General features: G+C 40.5%; 1 protein-coding gene across 1 annotated transcript in view; it reads right to left on the bottom strand.

Moving 5' to 3' along the window:
• Positions 1 to 3,452: 3,452 nt before the first annotated feature.
• The window catches only part of pdzd8 (PDZ domain containing 8), a 59,447-nt gene continuing 35,099 nt past the window's right edge, over positions 3,453 to 27,800 (bottom strand). The window contains exons 4-5 of the mRNA XM_030070268.1: positions 8,461 to 8,623; positions 3,453 to 7,450 (exon numbers count right to left, since the gene is read on the bottom strand). Of these exons, the coding sequence (XP_029926128.1) occupies positions 5,085 to 7,450; positions 8,461 to 8,623 (2,529 nt within the window). The 3' untranslated portion in view covers positions 3,453 to 5,084. The remainder of the gene's footprint in view (positions 7,451 to 8,460; positions 8,624 to 27,800) is intronic.

The following is a 27,800-nucleotide window of genomic DNA, read 5'->3' as shown; positions in this document are numbered from 1 at the left end:
GCAGTAGCTCAGTTCAGCACATATTATTTGCAAACCTGAACAGGGGGCTGATCCACCAAATTCTAATATCCGTGAGCTACTTTTTAGATTTTGTTAAGCTTATTTTGCAACAATTTAGTGAAATGTTGTTGGTAAAGTAAGGGATTCTATATTGTGGATATTAATCTATATTTTTTGCATTTGTTTTGTAAATGGGAAATCTACGGCAGATATGCACAAACATGTACATGTGTGTGTGCCCATGTTGGTGTGTGAGCCTTCTGACATGTATGTCTTTGGTTTGTGTGTAGAAATCATCCGAAAAGTACTTAACAGGTACAAAAATCAATGTTGAGTTTTCATATTCTGGGCTGGTGACCTGGTGGTATAATGTGAGGTGTGCTGATTGTGTCATGTATGTTCATACTAAGTGGGGACGGCATATCCCCAATTAAATGTTGTATACTCTGAAAAAGCAGTGTGGAAATCCAAGAATGATTTGGGGGATTTTCCCTTTCAAAATGTTGACAGTGGATTCAACTGAAACATTTTATTGCACAAGAAAACGAACTGTATGATGATGATGATGATGATTAAGAACCATGACGATAGTGAAACTAGGAGCAGTACATATTCTGGGGAGTTTACAGTCTTGCTTTGAAATCACTAATCAATGTTTCCCATTATGACTGTACATGAAGTGAACAGAGAGGGAACAGGCTGTGTGCAGGTTCCATGCAACACAATACCAAACAGCCAGCGCTCTCCATGCTTTTCAGTGTGTCCTGTGATTGGCTGTGGAAGACAGGAGGACAATGAGCGTCCATGATGGGGAAATTTGTCACTAAATCCCCCCGTGTAGGAGCAGACACGCTGTAATCAGTCTGTCCATCTCAACGCTGGGCTCCAATTACTTTGCAGATGCTCACACAATGCTTTCCCTCTCCTCCAGGGAGCCACGCTCCTTACAGCAGAATAGGTTGCTACAAAAAAAAAAAAACGTAGTTTTCTTAAACTGTATTTGTCTCTAAGGTACATTTAAAGGTAAAGGGGTGATATAATGTAGACTAACTAGATGGGGGGAAAAAAATTCCTGTCTTGAAGCAGCCTTTTAATGCAGCAACATTTAACAGTGCTTTAACCATTATTATATCATTGTCTAATTAATTGATATCTTGGTGTAATTAATGCAAACAGCCTCAGAGGTCACATGTAACGCTGACTACTACCTTTGCCAAAATATGGAATTCTGGATCCAAAGTGTTTTCTCTATGGGGAAAATCCACTGGGTTTTCATGTAAAGTTCCCTGTCAGTCTGTCTCCTCTGTCCTCAGCTGGTTGATGTCTGCACACTTTTCTTTCTTAAAGAAGACTGAAAAAAAAACAAAACAAAACAAAACAAAAAAAAACACATAGCTGGCCCAGCTGCTGGATTTGAAATGCTGGAACTTGCTGCTGAGCCATGAAGAGACCCTGGTTAACGTGGAACCATGTCCATGTCTCTGGTCAACCTGTTCTTTTTGTTTAAGAACAACAAGAAAAGTATTAAGGGGATAATCACTACTGCCACTGGTTTGCTAGTTAACCATTAGCAATCTGGTTTTGTTTTACAACAGCAACTGTGTGTAGGTTATATTTTATTTCATAAAATATTTGGAGGAAATAAGGAAAACCCCTTTCATTTCTCCTATAGAGGATCTATTTTTTGGTCTGGAAGACTCGAAAATTCTAACAACACGACAGTGTGAGGCCTACAAGACCTCGGTGGAGAACAAATGCAAAAATGGAATGCTTTTCTGCCTTTATTTGAAACAGGAAATCCAGGAACTGCTATATTAATTTCTCCTCCATTACTTTGGACTTCTAGTCAACACATGCCTATTTTTACCGGGCTCCACACCCTCTCACAACCACACAAACTCTTCCTAGCTGCATCTGATTGGACGAATGCTTCACAAGTGGGCTGACCTCTCCCAGATTTCAAACCGAACCAACAAGGCGGCTCTTTTGTAAACTTTCTTTTATAATCCGAAATTTGATGCAATTCACTAAAGATCGACAATGGTTACTTTAAAAGTTTCTTGGGAGTTTCCAAAGGCAGTGAAAGTTTCAACCTTTGGAAGGCAGTGCACAACCTTTCATTTCTCATTTCTCATAGAAATTCCGATGTCAGGTGATAAAGAAACACCAAAGCAATGGGACCTCTGGTGAGCTTGTTTATTTAGGCTATGTACAGTACAGCTTCATCACAAGTCTTCTGGAGAACTGTGTACATCATTCGTCTCTCTCTCTCTCTCTCACACACACACACACACAAACACGCATCAACACTATCTTGACTTGTTGAAGGCCATGATGGATAGTCACGTTCATAGTGTAGTGTCAAACATGGGGGAGGGAGAGGGGGGCAGGAGCATGTGATCATGCTCTGAAAAAGAGCGCATTGGTAAAGCACAAGCAGTAAGAGCCGTGCTGTTCAGACCATAGAAGGATATTTAATCACAAGCTCCTATGATTGTAATATTGACCCCCCACAAGAATCTCAGGTCAGATTAGCACAGAACGGACAGGAGCGCAGAAAGAAGATCTGAGGGGAGATCACAGGCAGAGGAATCCATACCTGACTACGAGCTTCATTTCCGGTGAAAATATGTACTGCATCAAAAACACTGAGCCGGCGAGGCAGGCGATATCTACATGAAAAAAGGAAATATGTCTTTGCTTTCATCACTTCTAGGACTAATTACTCATCAGATCTTCCTGGCTTGCTCTTGTTCTAACAGCATTTGGAGCATCCAGCCAGTATCCAGCACTCAATAACAATGCGAGGAAGAGAGCACCACTACTGTCCTACACAACAGCTGAGGGTGGGGGGGGTGAAATATTCAAACTCACCTTCCAATAGAAAATCATAGATTCTCAGAGTAATCGTAACTCTGGTCATGAAGTGTTGCAATTTCCTTTTGTTGAGTATCCACTGTCACTCACCTGCTGGTCTAATTCTACCTTAGTGATGTTCTGCTTTTCCCAGCATGCCTTTTGACAACCTACAGACAAATGATGTGGGCTTGTTATTAATTGAAAGTGGGAGTATAGCCTTATAAATACAGCTAGCCAGCCAAACACCTGCACAGTGAACACTGCACGTGTGTGACTGTGGCCACACCCTTACTCATAATGTAAAGACTTGGGGTTACACTGCATTCTGGTCTGTTGAGGCTACTGTCAGTGGGTAATCTGGTATCTCAGCCTCTTCTGTCATGAATATCTCCTTAAATAATGAGTCAACAACAGTGCAAAATGGTGGCAGTTCAAACCTTCGCACTTTGATTCTAAGAGATCATGTTGCTGAGAAAAATAACATCATAACTGGAAATATCTTGAGCTGATGTCATTTTGTCTGACACAGTCAGCAGCACTGTCGAAGTGTTCACAGTGTTTTCCCCTTGTATGTATGTAAGCATGAGACAAAACCCTTTTCATACACCATTTATTCCAGTGGATAACTACGGGTGTAATACATGGATGAAAATAACTCATGAAGGCAAATGACTTGCACATAATCGCAACTACTTGAAGCATTATCAGTAACCCTCCGTTCCCCCCACACATTCATACATACAGGCGCTGAACTAAGTAAATAAATGTTAGGGATACTTAACATCAAAGCTCCTTGTGTTTAAAATAATAGGAACAGTAACATTCATTCGGTAACATTTAGTCAGTGAAATCAGTCCGCTGACTTACCTATGTTGCACCTACCCCTACAACTTTTCAATGGGAAACAATGGAACATACTTCTGTTTTCAAGAGAGGGGGTAGACGAGAACAAATAAATCAAAACTACAGCTGCTGATTCAAATGAATTAATTCAAAATAACCCAGAATAATTACTCCCCTTCCCCCTTTTTACACCAACCACAAAAAAAAATATTTTAACAGGAAAATATATATATACACAGGTCATATGCTGGTTAAATAATAATAAATGATTACATAGTCAAAATGTTTGGCGTAACAGATACAAACAAAACCAAAGATGATGGACAATTTATCAGTATTTTAATTCACAAAATGATTATCCATTCCATTAATAATTAATCATTAGCTGGTCTTGCAGATTGCTCAAATCCCAACAAGCTTTCTAAGGAGGAAAGTCACGAGCGAGCTCTAAATTCCAAATATATTACAGTAAAAAAGTGCTCAAAGCAAAAGATATGTATGACTTTTTGCAAGGTACTTTAACGAATGCCAGGTTCCACATCTGTGGACGTCGGAACCTGTTTTTTTTTCCCCTTCACTTTGTTTTCTAGACTCAGAGAGCAATGTCAAGTATGTCAGCTTACAGTGGGCTTGTTACTCACAGCAAACAAAGACTGAAGATTAATGATTTCCTCAAAGAAAACACAATTTTAGACTGGTATACCACAAAAAAATGTGCATATATTCTAAAATGCTAATGTGCAAGCAGTTACTGTGACAGTCGCAGAGGAAAGAAACTTGAATTCACCGTTTTCAAGCCACAGGAAAGCAAACTGAATTGCACATTTTCAAGCCACAGGAAAGAACTGCTTTTCAAGGTGCGCGACAAAAGACAACCCTTTTTTTTTTTAAAGAAAGCAAAATTTTTCAGTACATGTAAATTTGCCATATTCATTTTAGCACTTACTATTGCTTCGGAGGACATACATGCAACCCTAAAGAGGGCAGATTACCATATTATCATCTCTATTAGAGCTTTCCCTTTGAAACCACGAACATGGCCATGAAGTTGCAATCTTTTGGAACAATCTCTTGATTTCTGCCCAATCACTAAACAATGCACCACATTGTCCAAACAGAGTGCAGATATGTGATCTTGGAGAGAAAATTCTTTTTGCCATTGTTTCTTTTATCATATAAAATGCAATCATGTTCCTTTGCATGCTCTTCAGTATATAATGGAGTAATCAACTGAGACTTGTGGATCAAACATTGGACCCTAACTATTTTGCCAATTTAAAATGGACCACTGAAATCCCCTAGACGTCAAAAACAAACTGAACCTAATTTTGCTGTGAGCCCCAAACCCAAAGCTTCCTCTTCTTTCTCCTTACTAGCACTATTTAGTGGAGTGCCTCCACGCAGATCTGCTCCTCGGTAATGTCATCCAAGAGCTGCACCTCCACAGGGCTGCATATGTCACTGTCATAGACTTCTGTCCCCATCAGTGCCTCCTCCTCCAGAGCCTCTCCTTTGGCCTTAAAGCCATGCTGCTCTGAGGGTGAGGTGCTCTCCACTGACTCCAGGTCCTCAATGCCTGCCCGGTAATGGATCATTAACAGAGTGAGGGCCTGGAGTCTCTCTCCAGACTTGGCCAGGGCAGCGGTTATTAGGGCTTTGCGCCGGGCATCTCCAGCCTCCCTCTCCTCCAGCAGCAGGGAATTATTGTGCTCTAGCTCCTGGTCGATCTCCTGCTGCAGCTTGTCGAGCATCAGCTCAAGCTTTTGGGAGCGCTCGTCAGTGGGCAACCCCCGGTACAGATCGCGGCCAATCTCCTTCACGGCAATGAACACGCTGTCATCCAAACCACCTTCCTTACGCACCAGTTTACTGCTGCCGCTGCTGCCAGCAGGCTGCTTAGAGGGGCTGGCACCGCTGGTGTAGGTCTCAGTATCACTGCTCTCATTGTCCGAAGTGTTGGGGGTATGTTTTGGTGAGGGCTCCACTGTCCCAGGCACCACATCAACCACCTGCTCCACCAGCCGGGTCTTGGGTACCTGGCGTAGGTTGAGCAGACGGGAGCTGGTGTTGATGATGTGGCGAGTGAGGCCTGTGGTGGCCCGGTTTATGGTGGATTTGGCCTCGGGATCAGCTCCGCGTCGTTCTGTGGCTGCCACGCAGAAGGGGTTTTCTGAGAGGCACTTGTCCTGGCACTTCTTGTGACAGACATAGGCGCAAACCATGCACTGTGAGGCTGCCTTGGTCCAAACCTTCTTCTTGCAGTATTCGCACCAGGTAGGGTTCTGGAACTGGGTGTCCTGGAAGTTGTGGCGAACCTCCACTAGCTGCATGGCACCATAGGCCAAGTCATCACGTGGTGCTGCAGTAACATGCTCTCTCTCCCTCTCCTTTAGATCCTCATCATGGAGACTCCCCTCTCGCTCCCTTTCCACAAGTCCTCCTAAATGCTCTGGCTCACCTTCGGCCAGGTAACAGAAATTCAGAGTGATATCTCCATAGCAGAGCTTTTCATTGAAGCCCTTGTGGGTGCTCAGACTGCGTAAAGCAGTGCGGCTGACATTGGCTCTGGGCTCTGGAGCCCCCAGCCTAAAGGTGCTCTGATACTCTGCAGAAGATGTGGCCATACATTCCAGGGCCACGTGCTCCAATTGGAGGCTGACGTGACCCAGGCACAGCAAACTGCCCAGCTTAAAGGGGTCTTTGCACCACAAAGCCACGTTAAGGTACTTGTGGTTGCTCTCCACGTCAAACACCACGGAGGCCTTGTCCCAGCGTGCCATCTGGTTACGAAACATGGTCTCAGAGGATTCCCACAGGGAGTGGTCCTCCAAACTGTCTCGTGTGCTGCAGGAGCTCTCTGAAGCTTTGTCCTTTGCCTGGTCAGCCTTGTTGCTGCCGGGCACAGCAGAAGGGACTGGCAGCTCATCACAGAACTCTGCTTGCTTTACAGGTGGCTTTGGCTCGGGCTGTTTAACAGGTGTCTTATCAGCGCCGACCTTGTCCCCGTTGGCTCCAATAAATGAGGCCTTTTCCAGTGATTTTTCAGGAGCAGTGACAGTGGTGGTAGCGGTGGTAGCAGAAGTAGTAGCATAAGTTACTGCGATAGAATCAGCACCTTCCAGAAGACTGGTTTCAGAGGATGCCGACGTCAGCTTTATCTGAGGTCTTGGGGGCACTGGGGGGCGAGAAGGAGGAGGTGGAGGAGGGATGGTGGGACGCTGCAGACCCTCTACCAGATCACCACCACTCTTATGTGGTGAGGGTTTGGGTGAGTCTTTGGACTGGGGCTTGAGAGGCGACTGGAGGCCCACCAGGTTTAATTTGCGGTTAAGGATGGGCGATATGGTGCCAAGGGGCTTCGAGGCCAGGTTGGCTACAGTCCTTTTGGGGCTTTGGTTTACTGTTAGTAAGCATTCCTCCTTTGTCTCTGTGGTATTGGTGCTACCGCTGCTAGAACCAGTTGATTGGCTAGGTTTGGAGTCTACTATTAACTCTTCAAACTCAGAGTCCATGTCTTTGCTGTCAGATATGTCAGAAAGAGTGGTGATGGGGGCTGGGTCCTCCTCATAACCTCCTGGCTGGGAAATAAAATTGGGCTCTTCTAACTGTCCGAGCCCCTCCTGCAGGGGTCCTAGGTTTCCTATGGAAGGAGTCTGGTGACGCACTGGTCTCTCATACAGTATCACTACCCTGTCTCCAGCCTGCTTCAGCAGTTTGGGCACTTGAACAGAGGATGTCACTTTGACACCTGTGAAGATAGACAAGGATAGGATATACATTTTTCATAAGCTGCATAAAACATTTATTTACAGTGATATACGGTGATCAAGAACAACTAACTACACAGTTTCTATACAATGTTATAGATATATGAATACACCGTTTTTATGTCATGATATCCATAAATCACCACCCTCCCATCACAGTTTAGGAAAGTTAAGAATTTGAAATACTTGGGTTTTCCTGTCCAATTTCTCCATTTACTACCATAATAAAAAATCGACTGGAGAAACACAAATAAGGGCTATAAAGGAATGATTTATAGTACACATTCTTAAAACCTGAGGAACTGGGCATCACCTATAAATCAGCTATATATCCCATAATGTGCTGACATTCTCATGAAGGGTCCACCATACACCCTCAAATCCCATATATCTGTCTCTGTTGGTGATAGAGTTTTACATTATTATTTACTTTAAAAAAAAGTAATGTTTTAAAAACAAAATTGTTAACAACCACTAAATACAATCTAAATATATCAAAGAAATAGAGGATAAAAAGTGTTGATCAAACTTTAACTATAGTGCTAGCCCAGTCCAAATAAAGCAAAGGAATACTCACCAAAATAGATCTGTTAATTTCATTTTAGGCCTTGACATAAATTTATACAAATATGTTTTCGCTTCAACATAAGGTCTATAAAATTAAATGGACAATAAAATTTAACATGGCACAATTACAGGTTAAAACTGCTATTCTCTTCTTCGCTGGGACTCAAGATTTAGACAAACTATTTAAAAATATACACTAGGGAGAAATGAAGGAGACAAGGGAGGAACAGCACTTATCTCAGAACATGATAAAATCACTCGGACAATCAAATCTTTAGTGATGTAAAACTGACTGAGTATAGAGATAAAATATCCGGTAATGAAGAGTCTGAAATCCATGCACACTGGTCAGAAACAGCAAAAACAAAAATACAAACATCGTCATATTCTGCTGATTATTGGCGAGTTAAATGAAGTCACAGACCTCCAATGGCAATGAGGCGATCGCCCCTCTGCAGGTCTGCCAAGGCGGCGGGGGAGTTGGGGGTGACGGTCTCGATGCTGACATGAACTGCATCACCCTCGCTGGCAGGGACATGCCTGAACGTCATCCCCACACTGCCACATGGCCCTTTGATAACCTCCGTCTGAAACACAGAAAGCAGGAAACAACCTAGTACAACGTGTACTACTTAGCTGTCCAATAAACAGAGAGAAGAAGTAGTTCTTGAGCAAACGAAGGTGCTCAGGCAATAACAGTCATTTACAATAAAAAAGGTTTAACTCCCACAAACCTTAATTTTTAGGGGTGGGGAAATAAAAAAAAAAAAAATCAATTAACCTAAATATCACATTTTTTACAGTATGTTAATTGATTTTTTGATTCCTGAATCAATGTTTAAAAAACAAAAATCACAATAAATAATAATATTGAATTGCAATACTTGTAGAATCACAATAACTCAGGGATTGAAATACATTTTGCGTCAGCACCCAAGCACTGTGATAGCATGCAATCAGGAGATAAAGATATCATCACCGTCCCTATTAATTTTTGTGATCGTTTTTTTGATTTAACCATTAGGCATTGTTTATTCTACGATTATGACTTGTGACTTGTGATTTGTTTTTTATGATCCATATTGTATATATGTATGATTACTTCATGCTGCATCCTAATAAGATACTTCTCTTGTATGGCTTGATGCCTGAAGGTATGTGTACCGAAAAGCCACTCCAATGAATAAATTTTCTAGTGGGGATGGTAAATAAATACAACAAATAATCAGTCAATTTTTTCCCCCGAAAACCAGGCAAAACAGCAGCAGCTGCATCATCCAGATCTCAGGAAGCGCTGAAAGTCACAGTGAAATGGCAAAATGACATGTTCCATGCTATAATATACACTTCAGTTTTTTTAAGTCCCATTACTTAAACTCCTTGAAAAATTGTGTCTCTTAAATAGTCCCAAACTAGATCACCATTGTTTGCGGAAAAAAAAAAATCCCCATCGATAATACCATCACAGATCATTTATGTCATGCCCCAATGTCCTCTTTTGACAGGAAATACATCAAATTAAGGAGGAAAGATGCTGTCATAATGTAGTTTCACTGGAACTTGATATGCTTTATATAACTAGAGTTAGAGCAATGTATTTGTTTTCTCATACTGGTCCTTTATTGAAAACTGACTATCTGTATCTATCAGTCAGTGTGTCATGCAAGAGATGATAAGATGGATGTGAGACAGTTTGACTTATTACATATTTACTGTAAAATTGATCAAATGCATGCATAAATGTGATTACTGAATATGTTCTTGTAGTTTGTAGTTATCTCAGGTTTCAGTGGAGATTTTTTGTGTGTCATGGTCTAAATGCTTTTTCGGAGTTTTTTCCCCCTCAAAAAAAATCCAAAAATCCACAGGAGATCAGTGGCACACCAGATTAGTGTTAGGGTTTGGGGATGCAAGTGACACCACAAACTAAAAAGTCACTAGCTCCCATAGAGTTTGGCCTGGAGGTCTACAATTTTACACAGATTTAGTGGACATAATGTTAAAGGTATGTACCGATTTTCATAGCTCTAACATGGAGCGTGGCCTAGTTATTGTTATTCAAATACGACTTTCTGAAAGCGAAAAAACAAACAAATAAATAAAAATGACACCTAATACATGCAATTTCACCATAAGCTTATTACAAGCTTTTTCATGTGGGTATGTCAAAAAAAGTGGGTTTAAACAGGTTCAGATTAAAACTGATGTTGGAAATGCCTACTACTTGTGATTTTCAATGTTGCTTTGAGATGTAAATAGTCACGCTTAAAGATTCTACAGGCACAAAATATTCTCTCTCATTAGCTGCAATTCAAAAATATTCTTGTCAATCATCAAAAACCCATGCTGGTCAAACCCAAGACTGAAACCGTACGAGGCAATTCTGCCAGAAAAGAGAGATCTGCAATTAGAGCCAATTTTCCACCCCTGGAGCTTACCAGCTGCTTCAATAACTGTCATAGCGCACTGGGGCCGAGTCACGTATCCAAAAACACACCTGTTGTGATGTGGAGGTCACCTGCTTTATGTCTGGCAGGTCTGTCAAAACAAAAGTGCATGGACAGCGGCGAGACATATGCCAGCCCTTCATTGTATGCTGACGATAAATGGTGGACAGCAGCCTGTGCCATTGAGCCACACCTGGCAAAGACTCTCACGTTACTGAAGTAGAACATGACAGGGCTTCGACTGGATACGCAGAGGAGGAAGATGAGGAGGAGGTGGAGGAGGAGGAAGAGACAGAGAATGAAAATGGCAGAGGCGTCCTGGTCTCAGAGAGAGAGCAAGATTGAGACGATGTGGGGAGACTGAGATGAACGACTGTAATTTCCCCTGCTGTCATTTGTTATGGTTCTGGTGGAAGGCAGTGATCGAGTTAAGGCTGGCCATGAATAAGCAGATGATCTACACAAGCTGGCAAGTGGGGGGTGGGCTGCTTCACTGGAGGCTGAGGGATGGTCCTGATCCATGGCCAAGCCAAGTTCAAGCTGAGGCAAAAAGAAGAAACCTGACTGTGAATGGTTTATCCCCAATGAGCACTAAACGATGATTTATTCTTTTAATACATGTTTCAGGTTTGATTAAAAAAAAGAAAAAGCTGCCATAATAGTGATGCTATACCTGAAATGGAGAATTCATGGACAAAAATGTCATGTTGATACTTTCAAACACTAGCATCCAGGAATCTAAGATCTATTTTCAGATCTATTAATTTAAAAACTAAAATAAAAAAAGTCCCCTCTGATTGAATATGGCTAATCAAAACTTTGAAACTATAAATGGGCAAGAGATGACAGGAAGAAATTAATATGAAGTGCAAGTGTATGTAGTACAGCAAATATGATAGTTATTGTTCTACACTGAGAGATAATGGTTCTAAGATGGTTCTTTAAAAGGCTGTGTGGTTCCATGAAAAACCAACTACTAAAGAACCACTTTCCTTTGTGGACAGTGGATGGTTCATGTGGGGAGAGAGAGAGAGAAAAAAATCCCTTTTTAAAGGGTTCACCTGGCTCCCCCAAGAACTATTCTGAAGACTTTAACAAATGTTCTTTTTGGTTAAAGTTCTTTGAAGAACCATGTGTCCACCAGCTCAAACAACTTTTTTGATGGGTCCTTGAAGCAGCTCTGAAGAACCATTTATGAAATGGTTCCTTAAAGAACGACACCTATATTTTTCCTTTCAAGAAATGAGAATTACTTGCGATTTCCGCATACCTTTCCAGGGCACTATGCTAACTTTTTTCTCCAAAAAACTCCAAAATGTGTGTGTGTGTGTGTGTGTGTGTGTGTGTGTGTGTGTATGCATGGGTGTGCCACACATATACTAAGGGACACACATCTGTGCAACAGTACATACCACCAAAATCACACAATTACCCATATATACTACACGCAAAGACCAGTGTTTCATATTAAAAGCTTCACATCGGTGAAACAACAGGAGGCTTTTATTGTGGCACAACAACAGGAAATGCTACATGTTTGCATGTGAGTAATACCAAGCAGCCACATACAGCACTGGGCACTGTACTGGGGCTGCTCTGTTAGCAGAGCCCTGCTCAGTGTAAGTGCCTGTGGAACAGTCCAGCTTCACATTCTGCTGTCGTTTAGTAGTCGCAGAGGTTTTGTATTCCGCCAATACGTTAATGTTTTAACCAAATTTTATGGTAGATTGTCATCTTTACTTGCACACTGTGGTCGTAAATTATTTTTCCAGTTCACTCAGATCTATTTTAGGGGAAAATGCGAGTGAAATACTTGCAGTTTAGAGCCCTGCTGTCTTTCTTCTTTGAAGTAACCATGGCTGCTTCCTTAAAGCACTGTATAATTCTCTTCCAGGCACCGCATAAACGTTTAAAGAGAGACATACCATGCAAAGAACCTGGCCAACAAAATAAGACCGCTGATAAAAAATGTGATTAAGACATTTTATAACTTTTCATTTGAAGATGTTTTCAGGATGTGAATAGTAGTGAATTATGTTGCCATGCTGCAGTTCCTCACAGAAGACCGTAATAACAAGAAGTCTTAACTATTTTAGGGTATATCTATATCTATATCTATAGATAGATAGATAGATAAATATTCAGTATGTCTACATTTGACCATTTTCAGACTAAAATTCAAGATTTTTCTTCATTCCAGGGTAGAAAAACAATTTTTTCGTCATGGGACACTACAACTCACAATTGAAACCCTGATCTTCTTTTAGCATTAGCAGCTCCTCAAGGTAATGTGATGCACCACAAGTAAACTCGGGAATGCATTACTGCCTTCAAATGAAGAATTAATGCACACAAACAGAACACTTAATGTACAATTCGATTACAAAAATAAACAACAACAACAACAATAATAATAATAATAAAATGAGCAATAATGTTTTAGGGCAGCTGTGGTCAGGAGAGGAACCATTGAATCAGAGACTTGTCAATAAATTAAAAAAAAAAAAAAAAAAAAAAAAAAAAAAAAACACCTGAGGGAAGCCTGACTGAGTTCTAAAAGTAAGAATCAGTCTTTCCACTGAGCTCAAGGAGTATGGTGGAAAGCAGCAGAGGGGAAAAAAATGTTACAAAATGTGGCACAATTTAGCACAAGTGACTAAAGGGCATTTTTCAGTTATTGGAATTTCCCATCAATTTCAACTTCTTGAATTGTCACTCAGCTGTCATACAGAAGAGGCCTTTGTGTATATTTTAGACAACTAATCAAAATATATATATATTTTTAACTAATTCTGTAAAACAAGAACATGTCAAGGACGGGTAGAAATGGCAACACAGAGAAGTTCAGTTATGATGGAATCAAATGGAAACCAATATTTTAAAAATTCAGATTAGGGCTGTCACAATACCAGATTTTTTAAGTTATTATCATGGCCTAAAGAATTCCCGATAGCAATATTACTGCAATATCTATGGAAAATTTGAAAAAAATATTAGTCAAATTCATGTTAGTTTAATGTGCATTTTGTCTCTTTTTTTGGCAAATGAATTACATTCAAATATGAGTGTAGACCAGTGTCTGTAACCACGCCAGGTGTGTGTGTGTGTGTGTGTGTGTGTGTGCATGGCACTGGAGGGGCAAAGTGAGAACAGAAAGAAACAGAAATGTGCGCTAGGTTACTGACACAAAATTCTTATATGTTTATTATTATTATTATATTGAGCATTTTTAGAAGAGGACCTTCATCTTTGTGGCTACACTGCACTGATCAGCCGGTCCATGTCAGAGGGTTCTGATAAGGATCCTCCATGGATCAATACAGAACACACAGGCCTTACATGCCCATGAGAGTGCTCAGGAGAAAACCAAAAAAAGAAAAAGAAATCATGTTGTGGTGGAAAAGATGAGTCCTGTCAGGCACAGAAACAGCACCACTGAGCAGCAATTATGGATGATTTGCAAGGATGAGTGGCTACTAAAGGGCAATTACTGTGGGGATTGGAGAGGGGGGGGCTGAACCTGGTCTATAATGATGGCAGCCAGGTAAACAGATGAGCTTGCCACCTTCTGCAGATCAGCATGTCTGAGGAGAAAAGACTAAACATGGTAATATATGGTATAAGGTAATGATCAACCACATCTTGTAACATCTTTGAGCCAGACAGTTCACATTGCTGTCTTACCTGCCAAGGACTTTAAAGAGATTGCTAGCTCATTTTGAAATCTGGGATATTATTTCCCTCCCTCTAGCTGTTCTGTAGGATAATAGTGGTACTATCTTCCTTTCATTGTTGACTGAGTGAAATTCTGCTTCACATCAGCAAAAAAATATGTTTCCTTGACAATTTGAGTATATATAGGTGGTTATTTTTCAGAATGCTAGCCGGGGGGAAGTCCACCTCAATAGAAGGAAGCTAACAGTTAGCATTTGGAGCATCCAGCCAGTATCCAGCACTCAGTAACTGAAAGGAAGATGTGTGAAAGTGAAATAATGTCACATTTTGCTAAATGGATTTACTGGTGAACCGTCTTTTTAACCTGAGCAGCTCAGTGGCTCTGTAGGCAGCAATATTTTCCCCTTTGACTGAGAACCAACAGGTGAGGGGCGTGTGTGCTGTGGAGGTGGACTGGGTGAGGGGGGTGGGGTACTGAGTGACAGTCATTGAAGCCATTGTGGCGATGTGTGCGTGTGTGTGTGTGTGTACACCTGGATCACTGGCTGCTTCTTGGCCTTCCTGCCTGTGCTAGATTTGCATATGAGAGCAGCAGAATCCACTCCTCTGAAGTGCAAATACTGGCTCTCTCTCCCACACACAAACACGTCACCAGCACATGCACGGAAACTCACAAACACATAATTACATGCGAGAGCACACACACAAATCCGCCAATATTCCGCTGCTCCCCAGCAGGTGCTTAATAAAGAGCGTTAGTCTGACAGATGTCTAACAACGGCCAGCTGCCACATCACGCCTGTCTATTTCCAGAGTTTGTACAGTTTCAAAATTTCATTTTCCCCCCTTTCAGATGTTGGTACACATAACCTTCAGATGGGCCACCCTATGGACTGGAGTATATTTACTGCATGACAACTGCAGATGACTTAAAAGGTTTTGTACCGAGGTCAATTAAAAACAAACAAAAAAAGATTTTTTTATTGTCCCACAACACAAAATCACCATCAAACCATAAATCTGTGGGGGTTGATGGCGATCAATACTAATCACTCCTGCTTTCCAGCTTTTAAAACTCAGTTTTTTTGGAAAGCGCATTATAAATTCTGTAGCACAAGTGGGAGTAGATAACATGAATATTGAGCGTGTATAGGACTATGTTGGAAACCTCAAGTAAGAAATGCCCAATCAAAAGTGGCCAAGAGCACCGCAACTTTAACAAAAATTAAGCATTTATTAGCTCATGCAGCAGTGTACATGTGTGTTGTATTACTCTCTTGTCCTCCCACATTGGATTTACTGCATGGAGGTATTTAGGAAGACCTACAAAACCACTGCATAATCATTATATATACTTAAGAAAATGGCAATTGGATGGTAAATAATGTTAAATTTCATGATCATATCAGTTAAAACTTCATATATTGAAATCTATGGATTTAGTTTACAGTTTAAAACAAATACTGCTTGTATGGCAAGCACTTCCTGGTACCATACAAAAAAAATGTTTTCTAATTTTAATGGGAACTACAACATTAAAAAACAGTGTAATTTAAAGCGCAGTATGTTTGTAGCACATTGAAGAGTAAGTCCATTTCAGTTTGGAAGGTGAAACTTTGGAATAGACTAAATTTGGAAATGAAGCACAAATTCAAACCATCTTAACAGTATGTCTAAAAATAATCTAAAATAATTGTAACACTAAAAAACTAGTTTTTGGTAAGGCCAAAAAAAAAAAAAAAAATTCAAAATTGATAATGTGTCTGGTTTACTTTAAGATTATGTCAGTTGTTGATTTATTTAATAATAATGACATGGTCGTAGCTGTACATGCTGAATGGACATGTAACAGTACATAACTTCAGGATGCTTAGGTAATTATGCAGTAGAAAAAAAGAGCTGGATTACATACATTTTACTTCTACATAATCCTTTTTGCACGTATCAATTTCCTCTTCATGTTTATTTCCTAAATTGATATTGTGAAAATGCATAGTTTTTGGATTTGTGTGGTTTTGTTATTTGTGTGACATGTTTGAAACAAATACAAATTTCACTTGAATTCAGTACTGAGCTCAGTTTGAGTGGACTAAGGCAGGCATTTTTCAGAATGTCGGCCGGGGGGAAAGAGGCTAACAGTTAGCATTTGGAGCATCCAGCACTCAGTAACAATGAGAGGAAGAGAGCACCACTACTGTCCTACACAACAGCCCATGAGAAATGAAATAATATCATTTCTGTAAATGGGTGAACCATCCCTTTAAAGCAATAAAACCACCTTGCCAACTATTGTAGGAAAGTAATTCCCCTTTAATCACTCTGGCGTAGAGTAATGTTCAATGAGCAAAAGGCCTGGTGGTGGAGAAAGCAAAAGTCCATGTGCCTGAAATCCAGAAAAGTAATTAAAAAAGAAAAAGCAAGCCAGAAATGATGTCGTTTAACGGAGCTTTCTCTCAGGGCTCAGCTGCAGCGGCTGCTCTAACCTTGTTAAGATCGACTAGGAGAACAAGCAGCTCTTAGTCCCTCGTCTCTGAGCAGAAAAACAAACAAAGAACATAGCAACCGTGAATTGCCCAGATGTAAATGGAGCAATTCACCATCTATTTCGGCAACTCCCGTCTCTTTTTCATCTGCACTCCCGTGGAGAACAAATGAAAGGTTAATATGTTCAAATGGCAGCTATCACTGCTTTAAATAGGCGGTTGTTTCCTCTTCCTCTTGGACAGAAACCCAGACAAATCTTCCTTTGATCTTGTGAATACAATGCTCACTGCGACAAAAAAAGATGGAAGACTTTCACATGTCATAGGCCTTCTCTCACACAAACGGAGATAATCGAGGGGACACCCCACACACACATACACACATTTTAAAGCAGTGAATTTTGTGTATCGACTACAGACGGGTACCCAAATTTGAGGACAGAGACACGTGGCAAGAGGAAAGCCACAGCGCTTTACTGCACTTGGTGAATTCCTTTGTCATAGAGCACCTCCACTCAACAACTTAGATGGCCAGCTACACAAAAACAAAGGGCCAATTTAATTCATCTGTATGGTAAAGCCTCTATGCAAATGAGTATGGCATCTTTCAGGTTTACAATGCCACCATACACATGGCTTCAGTGGTCCCATACCGTTTTGATACCAGTAAAAAATAACATCAGTCATTGTCCTTTGAGTCATTGAAATCCATCCACAGTGACACTTCAAGACACTTGTGGATAGGGTGACCACCTGCTAATAAGCCCAATGGGGGACAAGGGGTATGATTCTGAGGGACAATGTGGGACACTGTCCGGCGTGGCGGCGCCCCCACTTAGCGGGCAGACTCACCGATACCGGTTTACCGATTTCTAGCAGATACCACTTTACATGGTATATTAATGTTGCCCTGTTCCCCTAACATATGTAATTGCTGCTGTATGCTCATGAACAGGCCACCCTTGTTAATGAGCCCTTAGCTTTCAATGTGTTTTTTATTTCTAAATAAAAGACATTCATAATATTTTAAACATTTCAATTAATTGACAGATGAACTTCCACTTAAGATTTACTTTTTATTTAAAGTGAATAAATTGCAATGGAAAATATAAATAAAATTAAATAGCTTATAACAGTGTTAATTTTGTCAGCTATTTTTCAATTTAATTTTAGTCTTAGTCTTGTGTCAAATGCCCTTATTAGTTTTAGTCATATTTTTTGTTTAGTCATATTTTAGTCGATGAAAAGTCTTAGCATTTTAGTCTAGTTTTAGTCGACTAAATTACAAAGTATTTTAGTCTAGTTTTAGTCAATAGTCTTTTTTAGTCTTTGACCTGCATCATGTTAGCTTTTTTAAATTTAACAATATGTTAAATTATTATTATTTTAAAAATGTAAATTGCTTATCAAACAGACCTAACAATTCAGCTACCAATGAATGAGCAGTAGTATGCATGTGATAACATAGATTGAAAAATAAGCCGAAGTGATACCTCTTCTCTGAATAGACAAGCTAAGCCAGTGTGCTGCTGTTAGCCAGTGAAAATAGAGCGGAGTGGCAACTCTTCACTTTGTTAATAATCTATGTCAGTGCGCTGCTGTTTTAACTTTGTTCTCGCTGCGCTACGCTTTTTTTGAGAGCAAGCATTGATTATGCGGGACACGGTCTCAATTTGCGGGACGCGTGAAATGGGCTTCAAACGCTGTACGTGCACGCGCTACGCGGGACAGGTGGTCACCCTACTTGTGGACTGTCTGCTGGTTTGGCTGTGGCTGACTTGATGACTGCCCTGGCGACTGTGGTGGTGAAATCTTGTTGAATTTTTGAAACTGTACTGACGTAGGTTGAGATCTGCTGACCAAAATGCCTTTGGCATGTAGTTTACATTATAATAATACTTAATAATAATATAATCATTCAGTGACATTTCATTCACTGTGGAGAGTAAACATAATCCCTGAGGAGACTGCCAATCATTTCAAATGGTTGTGTATTCATGTTTGTTTATCTGGAGTGACCTTGGCCCGTGACAAATGATTCACACCAGTTCATTATAGAGCACACAAATCCTGTTTTCAACATCACCTTTAATTTAGTTTTCCTTTAATTTGTCACCTGTCTGTACAAGAATAAAAACAAGTTTCAGTTGCCTTGAATTACAGTTCTTTGAAAAGAGAACAAATGAAAGGGTCTGATGTAAACTGTAGGAACTTAAATGATATCACAGCCTTTCAGACATGTGCAGTCAATCATGTGTTGACAGAACTGGCAAATCAACTGTTGCTCCTGATCGTTAAAATTTTTTGAAGTGGTTGCCTTATCATTTGCTGGTTGCTGGACCAGCAAAAAAAAAAAAAAAAAAAAAATCACTGAATGGATGGGTTTTCTATGTTTGAATTCTACCATGTTTTCTGCACCCTTCCATGTTTAGTCCATTTTTTTGTCTGGATTCTGTGAGTCCAGCTCTGCACAAACCTCTATCCATCCGTTCATTTTCAATACCTGCTTATTGCACAACTTTTGGACCAACCTCCTACCCTGCTTGCTGGAAAAATTCACAAACTTATTCATATAAATAACGGACAGTTAGATGCTGCTGTGTGTCCCCTCCCAGGGGCCTGTGGCTCGGCTGTTATTTTGAATGGTTCTATCTAACCGTCTGAACAATATTCACTTTATTGCTTTTTATTAGTAATTTTTTGGGAGGAATTTTGAGGTAATTTCCTGTTTTTTTGTGGTAATTTTATTATAACTTATTTTAAATATATTATTATAATAATTACAGTTTTCTTGTGATTTCTATGCAAATTTTAAACCAATTTTGTGTTATTTGTTTGTTTGTTTTTTTTTAACAAGTGTTCCAGTAATTTTTGGCTAATTTCCAAATTTTTCCCCATGTTTTTCAAAGAAATCAAGTGAATATGCCTCGGTTCGAAAGGGTTAATGGCACTTTTGTAAGCACAGCTATGAGAATAAACAGGGCAGTCTGTGAACAAGCACATTTTTGGAGTAGAATTCAAGGTGCGGGGCTGCTGACCTGGGTGGACCAGCGTCTCCTGTTGCTCAGCTGAAACTGCATTTGCTGTCCGGCATGTCCGAGAGGTTGCATGTGAGATGGGGTGGGGGGTGGGGCGGGGTGGGGGGGGGGGGGCTGCTGGACGCTGACTGTGGGCAGAGCAAATCCTTTTCCCTGTCACTGCGCTGCCCAGTAATCTAATCTAATACCACATGTCAGATCGATTTGTGTATGGTTATAGGGTACAAGTCCCTTCAAGGCAAGTACACAGCAATTCACTGCCATGTCCAATTAGCGGCCCCATTGGTGGTGGTGCTGGTGCTGGTGCGGGTGGGGGGTGGGGGGTGGGGCACTCTGAGGTTTACATGGATACAGGGCGAGTTGATTAATAGCGAAAACACATTCTGCACGTGATGTGTCACATGACAGGATACGTCTTCAGATGCATGAAGCACAGACAGTTACAGTATGTCGTCTGCATCAAGCAATGTCCCGTCTGTGTTCCAGCCTGTGCCATACAACTTCATTTTACTGTTTTATTAGGTGGATTTTATAGTTTTAGTAGTTTACCCTTGGAAACCTGAGCAAATTCACTTGATTTCTTTCAAAAACATTGGAAATAAGGCAATTAGTAACCTAGCAGAAAAAATACTAGAACATAAGTTAAAATTTTGGGGAGCAAAAAACAAAACAAAAACAAAACCTGAAAATTAGAAGAAATACCAGAAAATCAGAAAAAATCTCTCGGAGATATATATGTATAAAAAAATTACAAGTATACTGATAATTATTAAAAAATATATATTTAAAAGTCACAAGCAGATTTCAAAGGGTTAAACCTGAAACCTGAGCAAACTGACATGATTTCTTTGAAAAACAAAGAAATCAGAAAAGGTTATTGGACACTTTATTACCAGATAATAACCAGAAAGTTACCAAAAAAAAATTGTAAGAATGTTTTCCCATCCATTTTAGAAAGGTTTTTTTTTTTCAAGGTTATTTTTTGGGCATGTCTGCTCTATTGGACAGTCACAGTAGAGAGAGAGATGAGAAAGCCGGGGCAGAGAGGCGATGACATGCAGCAGAGATCCAAACCCAGGCTGCTGTGGCTCCGTCAGCCTCAGTGCTAGTGCATGGTGTGAACAAGCCACCAGGGAGCCCCGGCAACGCATTTTTAGACAAAGAAGAATCAAACAAATACAAAAGAAAAAAATAAATAACATTACTGAAGCTGCAAAAATTCTATAACTTTGGAAATTACTTTGGTCCAATGAAAATAACTTATTGAGTATATGCTGAATGTGTCTTAAATTTGATAATAAAAATGATAAAATAGCTCCCTTATGAAAGATAATCCAAACACCTGGATAGAATAAGGGGCAAAATGGCTGTACAAGGCAGCTTTGAAAATATCTGCAGTGTATGTCAGACTACATCAGCGTCACATCTGTGGTGCTGTCACAGATGCTCTTTTCCCCATATGAGATAAGTCAATAATATTCCCATGAGCATTTTCACATTCAGGGACCCCCCTCCACCTGAAGCCAGCCACCTACATTCATAAATTCACTGCCATTGTCCCACCCATCCAATGATGAAATTACACCACACACTACACTACTAAATAATGAGCAGAAATTCATGACTCAATACCTAAAAAAAGACAAATGTTCCTGAAGACTGACTGATCCGCTCTTCCGCCCGACATATTTCCTAATTCTTGGGCAAAGCTCCCTGTGAAGTTCAATCTTATGCTCTTATGTTTGTCACCCAGCGCCAATTTAAAATTTCAAGTCTTTTAATCAGAGGGAGCCGGTTTCAAAAGCGTTTAGGACAAAGGGGTTGTTATGGAGACGCAGGCAAACAAAAAAGGTGCTTTGCCTAATTTGCACTTGTATATACAGCAACAGTGGTTTGGTCACCCACGCGTTCCCTTTATGTCGTGCTGCCATTGTTCTTTATGAAGAGATATTCAGCTGTCATTGTTGCTATGTCATGCCAATTTCTGGAATAAAAGTAAACATCAAATTTTGACAAAGAGCATGTATTAATGAAGTAATATTTTAGTGAGTAAGTCATATCTTAACATCATGTAAAGGCTTATCAGACCACTTTGTGCTGTTATACTTTGAATCGGATTTCTGTTTTTTTTTTTTTTGGGTTTTTTTTTGTGGCTTCCTTGTCTAGATAATCTTATTGGTTTTCATTGTTTTTATGGTGATAGTGGTTTTACGGTGCTTATATATGTGATAAATAAAACCAAATCAAACCAAGTATTTTATCATATACATCCATATAGGGAGAGAGCAGAGGGAGTAGCACACCATTTCCCCCTTATCAAGTTGGTATTTCAGTCTTTTAGATCCTTTGAGCACAAATGCTTGTTTGTCATGCAAACAATGCTGGTGTGCCTATCTCCCTTCTGTGGGAACTTCACTTGGTACCGGCGCTGTGGACGGCAGACTGCCCTTCAGCTTCTTGCAACTTCTTCCAAGTAATCTGACCACTTGACCCCGTAACATTTACTCGCTTTTCCACCCGACTGCAGCCAGAAGGTAAACAGGCTGCTGGCCTCTGCATTTTCATTAGCATCTCATCTCCACCAGCCTTCTGAACTCCCATTAAAATCAGCAGACTAACGCAGCCCCTCTTCCGTCGGTGAGCCGAGAAGTCGGGAGTCAGAATGCACAGAAACATCTTTATTTCATTCGGGTCCCATTTTAGCATTAGTGTTGCGTAATACATCCCGAGCAATATCATTTTTTTTTGTAGTTACGCAGAAACCCTGACAGACTCTGTATCACTCTAAATGACACTGACATGGAGGACGAAAAACAGATGTGGCAGTTGTCAGATCCCTCCAGATGAAAATAAAATTATATTTAAAGTAATTTTATAAATCATGAGTCTGTGTCATTTCTGAGTCATACCAAGATTACATGGAGTTTGTTGAGTATAGTGTAAGCGGGCACTTGTCTTACTGTGGGCTTTACAAGACTGGGAGTGGTCCGTGGTGCATCTCAGACACCAAATCCTCCCACTGAACTGTCTGTTTCAAATGTTTTATTTGTTTGGAACAGCACCATGCAGAGAACAAACTGCTCCTCGGCGACACTAAAGATTCTACTGTCTCCTTTTTAAGGACAACACTGCAAAAACTCAAAATCTTACCAAGATTATTTGTCTTGTTTCAAGTCAAAATATCTCATTACACTTAAAATAAGACATGATCACCTCAGAAGTAACTTGTTTTTAGACAATTGTCTCTTGTTTCAAGTGAAAATTTGCTTGAAACAAGTGAAAATTTGCTTGTTTCATTGGCAAAATTTGTCTCTTGTTTCCAGCTAATTTTCACTTATTTCAAGTGAATTTTCACTTTTTCCACTGGCAAATTTTGCCAATGAAACAAGCAAATTTTCACTTGTTTCAAGTGAATTTTCACTTGAAACAAGAGACAATTGTCTAAAAACAATTTACTTCTGAGGTGATCATGTCTTATTTTAAGTGTAATGAGATATTTTGACTAGAAATAAGACATTTTTGACTTGAAATAAGACAAATAATCTTGGTAAGATTTTGCGTTTTTGCAGTGAACACAACAAAATATATCTTCTCATCAAAGCTGATGATAGGTACCTTGGTCTAACTAATCGATCAATTACAAAAAAAAAAAAAGAGTACACAACAAAATACAACACAAGGAAACCAAACAAAGCACAAGGATTAAATCAGGAAGGTTTCACCCTTGAATCTGTGGAGTCATCTGACCTGCATCATATTACCAATGCCCAGTAATGAGCGGCTGAGACCTGATTTTTACTGAGACCAATAATGCTCTGATTGACTGCCACCCTGCATGACGGTACAGAAAAGAACTCAAGGCTTTCCTGGGCTGGCACTGGGCTGACTTCATATGAGTATTGGCATTATTTGAGATGCAAAGGAACATTTAGATGCTGAGCAGAAAATAACGGGAGGTCAATTCCCTCTAATGAGAGGCAGTGCCTACAGCATCAGAAGAAGGCATTCCAAATGAAAATGGCGGGTAATCTGTAATATGGCTGTCGGTTCATCTGTCATGCACCTATCAGCCTTGTCAATTCGGTCTCCTCTGAGGTGAATTGATCGCCAAAGAAGCAATTAGAAACAGCATGTAAGACCCACCCCTCATGTCTTTGATCTGCTTTTCGCCTTGCAGCCAGGCATCATGAATCGTAGCTTGAGTGGGCCGTTTATTTGGCACAGCGAGGAGGAAATGGCTGATGAGTGGTGACACACGCTGCTAGTCTGTTTGTTTGCTGGGAAAACAGGCAACAAGGTGATAGCCTCCTTTGGCGCTGTTTGATAATGTCCGTGACAACCGCGCTGACCTTATGAGCGCTGTAATCCTTGCCCTGTTGATGTAGATTTAAAAGGACCACACCAGTAATTTTGTCCCATTTACTACAATTTCAAATTCATTTTAAACCACAAACCATTTTGCACATCATGTCAGGGTACTAAAGATCACAACATATAATCAAAATCCTTTGATCTTTACACTTGAATTTTTGGTGAAGACACCCATCTTATAATGTTCTTCCGTAACAAAGTCATCACCATTTATAACCACAGACCATCTCACCCAATTTCCAGTCATCAAAACACAACAGCGCTGCTGCTTTTAGGAAAACTAATGTCGACGACTTGATTATGGCGATGGAATACTGGTGTTAACCCTGTAAAGCCTGAACTATGAAAGAATTGGCAGAAAATTCCAATTTTTTGAAATTGAGCCCTTTATTTAGTCCTATAACAAAATATATAAAACAAATAAAAAATAAAAAAATATGTTATTACACGACCTTTCTGGTGTATGATAGATGATATGTACTTGAAGTGCCAATGGTATGGTCCAGGGTGAACAGGGGAAGTGTTCAAAGGTATACAACAGTATTTTAGTCAAGTATTGATTAAACTGAAAATGAAAAATGGAATTGAAAATGTGTATCATATATGATACAAATGGCTTTATAGGGTTAAGAAAGTTTGAAGCCTCTGTTCATTTCATTTTCATATCGTAGTGGAAGGAATGGAAACCACTGGCGGGATAAAAGGTAGGAAAATGATATCGGGGTTGTAAAATACAACGATTACCAGAAACGTGAAGTACACGTTTTGCAGGTATTACACTAAACATGCAAAATCACTGGTATGCTCATTTAAAAAAAAAAACACTGCAGAACATAAAACCATTTAGAGAGTCTTCCAGTTGCAGAGTACATCTTTGATGCAAAAATCCAGCCAGCTGAATAAAAATCAAACCGCTCCAAAACCTGTGGCTCAGGAGAAATACGGTGCTTTGGAGCAAAACGACTCCTTATTGGCCAGGGGGTTGGGCGGGTAGGTGGTGGTGAGGGGTGGGGTAGGGGGGGCACCCGGGGCAGATTAAAGGCACAAAGACATGCCTGAGTGGAACATCAAACAGCCACCCTGGGGTGAAGCGGTGCGTCACCGATGTTCAAGTCACCCGGATGGAAGTGCCTGCTCACTCTCTCCAAACCTGGCAGCTGAAATGCTTAAGGCCAAACGAGTGAAACTGTGTTTGTATGTGTGTGTGTGTGTTGGGGTGGGGGGTGGAGGACACTGACTTAAGTGGGAGGGGCTTACAAGCAGCACCCTGTCTGATCCTGAGGTCTTGGGTGACAGCTGAGGACACAACTCGTTAACGCTGACAAGAGAGCGAGCCAAAATGGAGATGTGCCCACCTGTTGCTTGAAGAAAAGCCTGGGAGATACAATCACCAGTATCTGATTTCTCAAATGCCATGTAAACGGGAAAGCCAGTTTCCATAATAGGGTAAAGGCACCTTACTCGGATTTCTGAGTGGCTTTGTGTGTGTGTGTGTGTGTGTGCGCATGTGCAGGAAAAGACAGTGGATGAGGAAACTGGTAGGATAAACACAAATAACACTCCCTGCACAAAGCTAGGGAAAGTAAGAACTCTACATTTTATGTCAACGGTACCTCTGATAAAAAAATCTACGGTAAGCAAACACTACATGGCTGCACTATGTCTACCTTAGTCCGCTGTTACAACCAGCACATCAGTGGAGCTGCACAGCGAGGAGAGGAGCTGCAGTTTTCTTCAGCCTTTAAGTGGAGGTGGATGAAGAAAAAGAGGAAGAATTACTTTGTTTTCCATTTGACCTACAATTTTAACCCCTTGAAGGTGTTATTTCACCCTCCGAAGAAAATACAGTATGCGTGTGTGTGTGTGTGTGTGTGTGTACATTTTGGAATCATTTTCATGTAATTCTTTTCTAATTTTCTGGTCATTTCTCGCTTTCGTGTTTATAACTCCATAAGACTTCAGATGCTGCTCATATAATTCAAGGTGTTGTTTTTCCTGGTTCATCATCTTTTCATAGTCCAAAGCTGCGCTATTTCCTCTTTTAATGTAGGCCTACTACACAGCATCAGGCCATAACGTCTGCCACAGAAGTGTAAATACTTTTACCTTTTTTATAATGCATGTTATCTATTGGAGTATTACACAGCAGACTGTGCACAGTCTCTTCCACTCACACACACACCACATAATTAATCTGTTGCCAATGCACCTCTCAAAGCATCCCCCACCCCCACCCCCCAACCACTGAGGTTAGATCAAGTGCTGCTCCATCTCTCCAAGGCTGGGAAACTGGGCACTTTTGGGTTATGGGTCATGAGACAGAAAACACACACACACACACACACACACACACACGCGCGCGCGCACACACACACACCATCCATTTTGAACATTTGACAGCCATCAATACATCGCTCAGTCTCATAGAGCATATAGCCACTCACAAGCTACAACCAATTGTGTTGCAAGATGTGGAATTATGTAGTCGTAGTCAGAGCACACACACACATACACACACACTTTCCGGCAGTCAGGCTGTCAAAAGATATCAGCACTTGGTGCACATGATGGAATCGACAAGGCAGATGTGCAAACACGCCTGACAGAGCCTGCCCCCCACCCCCACCCCAACAAACCATAAATTAGAAATAAAACCCCACCCATCCAGTGTAATGGAAAAAGACTAAATTTACCCTGCTCACAGGTGGTCTGGATTGTACAGGCACACACACGTGGCACAAGGAGGTGGGAAGGCCCAAGATGGGACAATCGGACTTAAAGGGATAGATAGACAAATAAAGTATTGCTAACCGTGACTGTGCCTATGTTAACAGTCAAATTAATGTTTATAACTATATTTGCAAGTAATGTTGTAGCTAGCTTCTTCTTTTCTTCCATTCACCTCTATCACTTTTGCAAACCTTTCAGGCAGTGGTGTAGTGGTGTGTATACCCAACTCTTTTCCTGCCAATTTACAGTATACCCACATATCAGACAAAATAGCCATTGAAATATATAGGAGGGTATATCCACTTCATGCTTTGACATCTTTCAGGCACCTGCCAGCCTGTAAGTGTAACTTAGGTCCAGCACATTGTGTTTATTCAACAATTTGAGTGGATTAAGGCTGTTATTTTTGAGAATGTTAGCTGGGGGGAAGTCCACCTCAATGGCAGGAGGCTAACAGTTAGCATTTGGAGCATCCAGCCAGTATCCAGCACTCAGTAACAATGAGAGGAAGAGAGCACCATTTTTCAAAATAGGTGAACTATCCCTTTAAAACGTGTTGGACTAACTTTTCAATGGTTTAAAAATGTTATTCATGGCATAAAAATCCATAGTATAATGTTTGACAGTTTATCAAGGCAAAAATTCTCAGGGCTCATTTTCATTGCTTACCTTTGAGTGAGATCAGCTGATCATCAATCACATCACCAGTTGTTCTTTAGGCTGCATTGCATAACTGGCCTCTCCTTGTGTAAATAAACTCTAGGTATTATTCAGAAAGTAAGAACATGTCGTCATGTGTAGGTGCTGACAGAGGCGTTTGCTCATCTTGCCACTTGATGTTAATCTGGTTACATTCAAAACATGAGAGATGTGAAGGATGGCATGCCTCTGTCACCAGGGTTCTGTTGCCTGCTGCAGCTTGGCTCACAATGTTTAAGTGTTTTTTGTTTTTTTTTTTCTTTTTTAAAATCAGCAGATTGTTTTTGAAATCAGCTGATCGTTTAAGTCAGATTTAGAACA

This window comes from Myripristis murdjan, chromosome 15 (assembly GCF_902150065.1).
Source record: "Myripristis murdjan chromosome 15, fMyrMur1.1, whole genome shotgun sequence".
Lineage (NCBI taxonomy): Eukaryota > Metazoa > Chordata > Actinopteri > Holocentriformes > Holocentridae > Myripristis > Myripristis murdjan.
This window is presented reverse-complemented; position numbering and strand designations above follow the sequence as displayed.